The sequence below is a fragment of the Trichechus manatus genome, unplaced genomic scaffold (genome assembly GCF_000243295.1).
Source record: "Trichechus manatus latirostris isolate Lorelei unplaced genomic scaffold, TriManLat1.0 scaffold00029, whole genome shotgun sequence".
NCBI classification, from domain to species: Eukaryota; Metazoa; Chordata; class Mammalia; order Sirenia; family Trichechidae; genus Trichechus; species Trichechus manatus.
The window spans coordinates 3,929,060-3,939,830 of NW_004443965.1; the positions used below are offsets into that span (position 1 = coordinate 3,929,060).

General features: G+C 39.0%; 1 protein-coding gene across 1 annotated transcript in view; it reads left to right on the forward strand.

The window, feature by feature from the left end:
* The window catches only part of ARSB (arylsulfatase B), a 255,229-nt gene that overhangs the window by 34,248 nt on the left and 210,210 nt on the right, over window positions 1–10,771 (forward strand). The window contains exon 3 of the mRNA XM_004374570.2: window positions 6,170–6,360. Coding sequence (XP_004374627.1) covers window positions 6,170–6,360 — 191 coding nt within the window. The remainder of the gene's footprint in view (window positions 1–6,169; window positions 6,361–10,771) is intronic.

Below are 10,771 nucleotides of genomic sequence, written 5' to 3' on the forward strand. Positions count from 1 at the left end.
TGATCCTCTCTGTGTTTTCTGTTTTCTCCCCCTGTTCTGGAACTCCAATCACTCGAAAATTTTTGCTTTTGTTTGTATCCCACATAACTCTCAGGGTCTCTTCATTTTTCTTTGTTGTTTTTTCTGAGTTTTCGTCAACAGAGTTGTATGCAAGTTTTTGTCTTCAAGTCCACTGATCCTGTCTTCCACCATTTCAAATCTGCTCCTCAGGCATTCTATGACACCGTCGATTTCTGAAATCTTGTTGTTTATCTTTTGGATTTCTAATTGTTGTTTGTGTATAATTTCTAGTTGTGAATTTATTTTGGCATTCTGTTCCTGCATTATTTTCCTGAATTCTGCCAATTTTTTGTCTGTATTTTCCATGAATTTGTCTATTTTTTCCTCATTTTTGTCTGCTCTTTGCTTCAATTCTTGGATAATTCTGAGTATTAGAGATTTGAATTCCCTATCAGGTAGTTCTAGTGCCTTTTCTTCCACTGGAAAGTCATCTGGTGTTTTATTTTGGATGTCTACTGTAACCATCCCGTCCTGTTTTTGTAAATGTTTTGATAATGTCTGCTGTCTTCAGGGCATTCAGTAGTTATTTTTCTCATTTATTGATTTTAGATTTGCTTATTTCTTCCTTTTTTTTTTTATTTGGCTATGTTTGAGCAGGCGGGCTGTGTGTTCTTTGTTGGTTGCTCATCTGTGGGCACGATACTTTTTGCCTTCTTCTCCAATTGGCAGGGTCAGTCGCTCAGATATGATATAGCAGGGCAGGTCTAGCTGAGGAGGAGTTACTTGGACAGGTTGTTTGTGGCATTTACTACAGCCACCAGGGCGGGTCGGTAATCAGTGAAGGGTGAGTTCCAGTAGGCCGTGCCTGTGCTGCTTGGTGGTGTCATGTTAAGCGCACGGTGCAAGTAGGCTGGATGTAGGGGGGAGATTGTTATATGTGGAGCTAAGATGGGTATTGGAGAGAGGAGAGAGGAACAGGAACCAAAAACATACAAATAAACAAAAAAGAGCGCTAGGGGAGCTTGCTGTTGGCGTGGAGAGATTAGAGACTATGAAATGGAGAAAAACAAAAAGGGGAAGAAGAAGAAAAAAAACAAGAAAAGAAAGAATGAATAAATAAAAATCAGAAAGGAAAAAGAACAGCAAAGCCTCCAGGGATCCCACCGGTGCAGCTATGAGGTCTGGGGAAGTTGTTTCAGGTGTTGCAGTACAGCCTGGCTAGAAGGCGTAGAGCTATTCAGCACCAGGTATTCAGGGAACAGAAAGAGTAGGAAGGTATAGAAAGACAAGAAACTGCGTAATGAAGAAAGACAAAAAGGGAAAAAGAGGGAAAAGAAAACAAAACGAATTAAAAAAAAAAAAGAACAAGAAAAGCCCCCCAAAAAACAGAAAAAGAAAAAAAAATAAACCCATGAGAAAAGAAATGCCCTCAGGGATTCCTTTGCGTGTCTGTTTAAGCCAAGGGGATAGGTTCCAAGCCACGCAGCCCTGCTCAGCCAGAACGGGCCCCCAACTCAAGAAAAGGAAAAGAAAACAAACAATTCAAAAGAAACAAACAAACAAAAGCCCCGGGATCCCACCAGCATGGCAGCCTAGTCTGGGAAGCAGATCCACACTCGAACGGAGCTCCGCAGCCACTCAGGAAGAAGCAAAGATGGCGCATGGAGCCAGGTATTTGAGCGAAAGGAGGGGAAGTGTTGCTAGGTAAGGAAGAAATCAAAAGAAGCAGAAAAAAAGCAACACAAGCAGCCTGCAAATGGCACTTAGAGAGCTGGCCAGTGCGGGTGGGTGGAATCCAAGCAGCCGGTGCTTCTCGGACAAGAGACTGTGGCCGCAGGAAGCAGAGGAGGCTGAGTGGGGGTGACGAAGGGTGGGGGGTGGGAAATCGTATATCGCGAATTACCAGTTCTGTCTCCTGCTGGAAGCCCCGTGAAGCTGCTTTCTCATACCCCCTATTTGCTGGTCTCTGATAGCAGTCCACAGTGGCGGATCCGCGCTGCGTTAGCTGATAAGGGACCACTGTATAAATCTCTCCTCGCTCTCCATTCTCTGTCAGTTTTCTCACTCCATTGGTGCTTGGCTGAGTTCTTTATCTCTTCATTTGATGTTTTAGGGTTTCAGGATTGCTGTTTTCTCTGTTTGGCTTAGTTTTTCGGATCTTTGCTTTGGAGGGACAGCGTGGTGCTTCTGCCTAGAGTGCCATTTTGCCGGAAGTCTCAGCAGAGGAGGATTTTAACAGTCAGGTGGATAGGATGATGCATTATATGGAAACCACTCATCCTCTTTTGCCAACTACTCCTGTCATTGTTCAATGGGCTTATGAACAAAGTGGCCATGGTGGCAGGTATGGAGGTTATGCATGGGCTCAGCAACATGGACTTACACTCATCAAGGCTGACTTTGCTACAGCCGCTGCTGCGTGCCCAATCTGCCAGCAGCAGAGACAAACCTGAGTCCTTGATATGGCGCCATTCCTCAAGGTGATCAGCCAGCAACCTGGTGGCAAGTTGATTACATTGGACCACTTCTATCATGGAAAGGGCAGTGTTTTGTCCTTACTGGAATAGACACTTACTCTGGATATTGATTTTCTTTCCCTGCATGCAATACTTCTGCCAAAACTACCATCCATGGACTTACAGTATGCCTTATCCACCGTCATGGTATCCCACACAGCATTGCCTCGGATCAAGGGACCCACTTCACAGCAAATGAAATGCGGCACTGGGCCCAGGCTCATAGAATTCACTGGTCTTACCATGTTCCCATCATCCTGAAGCATCTGGCTTGATAGAATGATGGAATGGCTTCCTAAAGACACAGTTGTAGCACCAGCTAGGTGGCAATACCTTGCAGGATTGGGACAGTGTTCTCCAGGAGGCTGTATATGCTCTGAACCAGCGTCCAGTATATGGTGCTGTATCTCCCATAGCCAGGATTCATGGGTCCCGGAATCAAGGGGTGGAAATGGGAGTGACACCACTCACTATTACCCCTAGTGACCCACTTGCAAGATTTTTGCTTCCTGTCCCTGTGACCCTTTGTTCTGCAGGTCTAGAGGTCTTAGTTCCAAAGGGAGAAATGCTCCCACCTGGAGACACATCACTGATTTCATTGAACTGGAAGCTAAGAATGCCACCTGGCATCTTTGAGCTCCTTATACTACTGGATCAGCAGGCAAAGAAGGGAGTTATTATACTGGCTGGTGTGATTGATCCTGATTACCAAGAGGAAATCAGATTGATATTACATAATGGAGGTAAAGAAGAGTATGTCTGGAATGCAGGAGATCCCTTAGTGTGTCTCCTAGTACTACCATGCCCTGTGATTAGAGTCAATGGAAAATTACAGCAACCCAATTCTGACATGACTGCTAATGGCCCAGACCCTTCAGGAATGAAGGTTTGGATCACCCCGCCAGGCAAAGAACCACGACCAGCTGTGGTGCTTGCTGAGGGCAAAGGGAATATGGAATGGGTGTTGGAAGAAGGTAGTTCTAAATACCAGTTACGGCCACACGATCAGTTGTAGGAATGAGGACTGTAATTGTTATGTGTATTTCTGCTTTGTATCTGTGCATCGAATAGTTTTGTTTTCATGTAAGTATAAGTTTTCGTATGAGAGACTAACTTGGATTATAAACTTTCACTTAAAGCACAACAATAAAAAAAAGAAAAAAATTTTTGTTTTCTTCACTTATAAAATATAAGATGTAAACAGGGCTATTGCATTTTCGGTTGTATGTTTGTTTGTTGTATCACTTTAGGCCCAAGTATGACTTAATTGTCTTTATTCAGAGATTATGTATGGTTTAAGGAGATGTTTATAGGTGCCAAATTGACAACGGGTGGAATGTGATAGTTAAGATTGTGTGTCGACTTGGCTGGGCCATGATTCTCAGTGTTGTGGCAATCATATAACGTTGTGATCACTTTCCTATTGAGATTTGCTACGTTATTACCCCCATGATGGGATCTGCTGTGAGTAGCCAGTCAGTTGAACGGGAGTTTCCTTGGGTGTATGGCTTGCACTGAGTGTGGGCAGATGTTCAGGCAGGGGCTCCGGGGCTTTTGCTTGTTCTGGATCCTGCAGCTGGCTCCTGTTAACCTGACCTCCGGTTCTTGGGACTTGAGCTAGCAGCTTTCCTGCGGTCTTGCCTGCCGATGTTGGGATTTGTCGATCTTCACAGCCTGTGAGCAACAGCCCTGCTCTCCAGCCTGCTGATCTTGGGTTCACCATCCCTTGTGGCTGCGTGAATCAGGAGAAGCCTCTTCCCTGACCCATGGACCTGGGACATTACAGCCTCTACAACCGCATGAGCCATTTCCTCGATATAAATCTCTCTCTCTATATATGTATTTATATGCTTTACTGATTTTGCTTCTCTAGAGAATCCAGCCTAAAAAGGCAGAACCTAAAGTGATTTCCTCAAGTCCTAACACCCAGCAGTTATTAAAAACCCAAAATGAAATCTCAGTGTCCTATCCTCACTAATCACCCATACAATGGGTGAAATTATTTTTATGAATACGTTTCTTTCTCAATTACATATTAATTAGCAAACCCATCAGATTTGTTTCTTTTATATACGTAGGATTAAAAATTATATTGAAAAGTTAGCTTAAGACCAAGATATTAATTATATTCAGGATTTTGAATTGATTACATCATGGGAAGGGAGCAAAAAAAAAACCAAACAAACTCAGTGCCGTCGAGTTGATTCTAACTCATAGCTACCCTGTAGGATAGAGTAGAACCGCTCCATAGAATTTCCAAGGCCTTACATCTTTACGGAAGCAGACTGCCACATCTTTCTTCTGCAGAGTGGCTGGTGAGTTCAAACTGCCGACTTTTAGGTTAGCAGCCCAGTGCTTAACCACTGCACCACCAGGGCTCCTGGGAAAAATAGTAACTAATTAAAAATGAATTCATTTATTATAGAAGCTATGTAAAACTCTTAATTGTGATTATAGGGAAAATTTCAGACTATGAAAAGGGCTGGGCCATTTTTATCATCCTCATTTTTAGGTTAATAAGCAGTATTTGTCAGGAAATAGCTATGAGTCCAGCACAGCTTATTTCTTTTTAACAGCTTTCTTGAGGTACAATTCTTACTCCATACAGTTCACTCAATTAAAGTGTACAGTTCAATTTTTTAAAATAAATTCACAGGATTGTGCTACCATCACAATAATCTAATTTTAGAACATTTTCATCACCCCAAAATGAAGCCCCGTACCCATTAGCAGTCACTCCCCATTTCCCCCCAGTCCCTCTAGCCCTAGGCAATCACTAATCCATTTTCTGTCTCTATAGATGCCTATTCTGAACATTTCATATATATGGAACCATACAATATACAGCACAGCTTATTTTAATATTTTAGGAAAATACAAAACATTTGCTATTAGTTGAGAAAACTATTTTCTTCTATTTTTAAGTCTAGATGGTGGGATAGGCAGTAGATACCATTTAAATTTGGGGAGAAGTAGAGATCATTGTAGGTAAAGATCTCATTTCAGTGCTGCATTTTAGTTTAGTCTTTTGACTCTTTTTACATTATGTCTGGAGATCCTCTGTTTAGAAAGGTTTGTGTTTTCTACCAGTGGGTGTCAGTATCTAGTTAAAGATGATTCCTCCTAGAGCTGTTTCCATAAATAACCTTGAAGCTAGTCTCAGAATGTAAGAACAACATTATTTGAGTCCTGTGTTTATTTACATGATCACCTCATAGTAAAAACTTGTAACAAATCACGTCATATATTGTTTTTTGCCATTAGATAGCTTGCAAAGACTAATACGTTAATCATTGTTAGTGGATTTGAACTCTGATCTTTTTTCTAAGCATATTTAATTGGAAGCAACCATATGCTTTGACAGTTATATGATAGAGCTTGTGTTTTAAAGACTTAAGTGAGGAAAGGATCTGAATTTTTACACAATAACATTTTAATGCCTCTGACTATCAGATGTAAAAATCAAAAATCAAACTCACTGCAGACTCATAGCAGCCCTATATAGAGATGTTAAGAAATGGTGCTCTGATTAGCCTTGTCATTTGATTAGCCTCATCACAGGTAATCAGTTGCATTAGGCAATTAAATGCTGAAACATTAGTTTGTTTAACAAGTTTTATGCTATGCTGACTCATCTTCTATTCTTGTTACAGGATATCTCCTAGGTAGTGAAGATTACTATTCCCATGAGCGTTGCACATTAATTGATGCCCTGAATGTCACACGATGTGCTCTTGATTTTCGAGATGGTGAAGAAGTTGCAGCTGGATATAAAAATATGTATTCAACAAATGTATTTACTGAGAGGGCTACAGCCCTCATAGCTAACCATCCACCAGAGAAGGTATGTCTTGATTCTTTACTGATATCAAAATCTTGTTAAAATAACACTTCTTCAGATGAGTGCAGGAAAAGGCCACTGTGCTTTAGATGAAAATCTAACAAACTCTAGGGGAGTTGTTTACAAATTTTAGAGTGCATCAGAATCAGCCTTGGAAGCTTGTTAAAAATGAAGATTCCTAGAGCCCACCTCTAAGAGTCTGATTCACTAGGTCTGGAGGAAATCCATACATCAGAATTTTAAAGAAGGTCCTAAAGGGTGATTCTGTGCAAGTCGTCCCCAGATCATACTTTGAGGAATAGTGTGTCTATAGTATTTCAGTACAAATATAGTTTTATTATTTTGGTGTATTACGTGCGTGTGCTGTAAAAAATTAGTTAAATGCCTCTTAAAAAAACAATAGGTTTTAATACAAGATGAGGCTTTATTACAGCAAACTTTCTGTTAAGGACAAGGTAGTAAATATTTTATACCTTGTAGGCCATGGAGTCTCTGTCACAACTACTTAACTTCTGCCCATGTAGAGCAAAAGCAGCCACAGATAATATGTAAACAAATGGGTGTGGCTGTGTTCCAATAAAATTTTATTTACAGAAACAGATGGTAGGCCAGTTTTGGCCCACAGGCAGTAGTTTGCTGACCCCTGCTTTGTTATATAAACATGAATTTGATATGGCCCTGAGAGATTATTTAGTCCCTTGCTACTCAAATTGTAGTCTGGAGAATAGTAGATTAACATCATTTGGGAACTTGTCAGAAATTCAGAACCTTAAGCCATATTCCAGACCTAACTGAACCATTATTTGCATTTTAATAAGTTGCCCAGATGATTCTTATTACAGTTTGAAAAGTACTGCACTAGATTAAAACCAAAACCAAACCCATTGCTGTCGAGTCGATTTAGGACAGAGTAGAACTGCCCTATAGGGTTTCCAAGGAGCAGCTGGTGGATTCAAACTGCCGATCTTTTGGTTAGCAGCTGTAGCTCTTAACCACTGCACCACCAGGGCTCCATTGCTTCAGACTAAACCAAAAAACAAACCCATTGCCAGTGAGTCAATTCCGACTCATAGCAACTAGTACTGTACAAATAGAAATACAATGCAAGTCACATATGTAATTTAAAATTTTCTACATTAAAAAAAACCAAATGAAAATTAATGTTAATCATTCAATTCAATATATCTTTAAAATATTGTCATTTCAATGTATAATCAAATATGAAAAGATATTAATGAAATATTTTTAATTTTTTTTCCTGCAAATATTTGAAATCTTATATGTATTTTACGCTTGGAGCCCTGGTGGTGCAATGGTTAAGAGCTTGGCTGCTAGTCAAAAAAAGATTGGCAGTTCGAATACACCAGCTGCTGTTTCGAAACCCTATAAAGCAGTGCTACTCTGTCCTGTAGGGTCGCTATGAGTTGGAATTGACTCAACAGCACATAACAACAGCAATAACATTTTACACTTACAGCACATCTCAGTTTGTACTACCTACATTTCAAGTGTTCAATAGCTACCTGCAACTAGATGCTACCATATTGGACAGCACGGGTTTGGACCATAACAAATGAAAGTGGCTAAGATTAGTTATTTTTGAAGATTTGCTCTTATTTCAGTTTGAACAACACATGTTTGGAAATTACCTTGTGGGAACTGACCTCAGAAGTGGTAGCACACAAATTTGAGTGTCCTTGTGAACACTGTTTGGTAGTGATACAAATTTTCACACTTTGAGGATAAATTTGAGTTAAAGAAAATTAAGTTGGAACATAAATATGATTAACAAAGTGAATGATCGTGGTGGTTAATATGATTTTTGGTTAAAAGAAGTACAAGAAATATATCAAGAATAATTTTCTACACTTCATCTATAAATAATGTAAGTAGCAGCTAATAAAGCATTGCCAAATATTGCCAGATTTACTGTAATAAATAGTTCAGATAACTTAAAAATAACTTCTTCCTTAAAGCATTTGATACCAACTTGTTTGAAGAAAAATTAGATAAAAGAATTTAAAAAAATGAAGAAACCTTGAGAACTATGTGGGACTCTATCAAGAGGAATAACCTATGAGTGACTGGAGTACCAGAACAGGGGGGATAACAGAAAATACAGAGAGAATTGTTGAAGATTTGCTGGCAGAAAACTTCCTGATATCATGAAAGATAAGAAGATATCTATCCAACGTGCTCATCGAACCCCACACAAGGTAGATCCCAGGAGAACGTCACCAAGACATTTTATAATCAAACTTGCCAGAACCAAAGATAAAGAATTTTAAGAGCAGCTAAGGATAAACAAAGTCATCTACAAAGGAGAGTCAGTAAGACTGAGCTCGGACTACTCAGCAAAAAGTGTGCAGGCAAGAAGACAATGGGATGACATATATAAAAACTTGAAGGAAAAAATTGCCAGCCAAGAATTTTATATCCAGCAAAACTGCCTCTCAGATATGATGCTGAAATTAGAGCATTTCCAGATAAACAGAAGTTTAGGGAATTTGTAAAAACCCAAACCAAAATCACAAGAAATACTAAAGGGAGTCCTCCGGTTAGAAAATCAGTAACATCAGATAACAAGCCAAGACTAGAACACAGGACAGAACAACCAGATATAAACTCAGATAGGGAAGTCACAAAAATAAAAGCTAAAACACAGAAAATAGGAAAACAGAGACGTCAATATGTAAACGATGACAACATGAGAACAAAAAAGAGGGACTCAGAAATGTGGTCATAGATCTTTCATATGGAGAGGAAGTCAGGGTGATATAAAGAAATAAAAGATAGGTTTAAACTTAGAAAAATAAGGGTAAATATTAAGGTAACCATAAAGGAAACTAACAATCCTACACATCAAAATAAAAAACAAGAAAAACATAAAGACTCAGCAAATACAAAATCAACAACAATGAAAAAGATGAAAAGAAAATACATAAAGAAAAACAACTCAGCATAGAAAATTAAGTGGAACAAAGAAACTGTCAACAATACACAAAAAAAGACATCAAAATGACAGCACTAAATTCATACCTATCAATAATTACGCTAAATGTAAATGGACTAAATGCACCAATAAAGAGACAGAGAGTGGCAGAATGGATAAAAAAACACAATCCGTCTATATACTGCCCACAAGAGACAAACCTTAGACTTAAAGACACAAACAAACTAAATGTTAGTGAGTGATAAAATCCTCAACAAAATTCTAGCCAATAGAATTCAACAACATATCAAAAAAATAATTCACTGTGACCAAGTGGGATTCATGCCAGGTGCAGGGATGGTTCAGCATTAGAAAAACTATCAATGTAATCCATCCCATAAATAAAAGAAAAGACAAGAACCATATGATCTTATCAGTTGATGCAGAAAAGGCATTTGACAAAGTCCAACACCCATTCATGATAAAAATTCTCACCAAAATAGGAATAGAAGCGAAATTCCTCAACATGATTATGGGCATTTGTACAAAGCCAACATCCAACATCATCCTAAATGGAGAGAGTTAGAAAGCATTCCCCTTGAGAACAGAACCAGACAAGAATGCCCTTTGTCACCACTCTTATTTAACATTGTGCTGGAGGTCCTAGCCAGAGCAATTAGGCTAGAAAAAAAAATAAAGAGCATCAAAATTGGCAAGGAAGAAGTAAAAGTATCTCTATTTGCAGATGATATGTATGATCTTATACACAGAAAACCCCAAAGAATCCACAAGAAAACTACTGGAATTAATAGAAGATTTCAGCAAAGTATCAGGATACAATAAACATACAAAAATCAGCTGGATCCCTCTACACCAACAAAGAGAACTTCAAAGAGGAAATAACCAAATCAATACCATTTACAATAGCCCCCAAGAAGATAAAGTACTTCGGAATAAATCTAACCAGAGAGGTAAAAGACCTATACAAAGAAAACTACAAGTCACTACTGCGAGAAACCAAAACAGACCTACATAAGTGGAAAAATATACCTTGCTCATGGATAGGAAGATTCAACATTGTGAAAATGTCTGTTCTACCCAAAGCGATGTACAGATACAATACAACCCCAATCCAAATTCCAATGACATTTTTTAATGAGATGGAAAAACAAATCACCAACTTCATATGGAAAAGGAAGAGGCCCTGGATAAGTACAGAATTACTGAAGAAGAAGAACAAAGTGGGAGGTCTCACACCACCTGATTTTAGAACCTATTATACCGCCACGGTATCAAAACAGCCTGGTACTGGTACATTAACAGATACATAGACCAATGGAACAGAATTGAGAATCCAGACATAAATTCATCCACCTATGAGCAGTTGATATTTGACAAAGGCCCAAAGTCCGTTAATTGGGGAAAAGACAGTCTCTTTTACAAATGGTGCTGGCATAACTGGATATCTATGTGCAAAAAAAT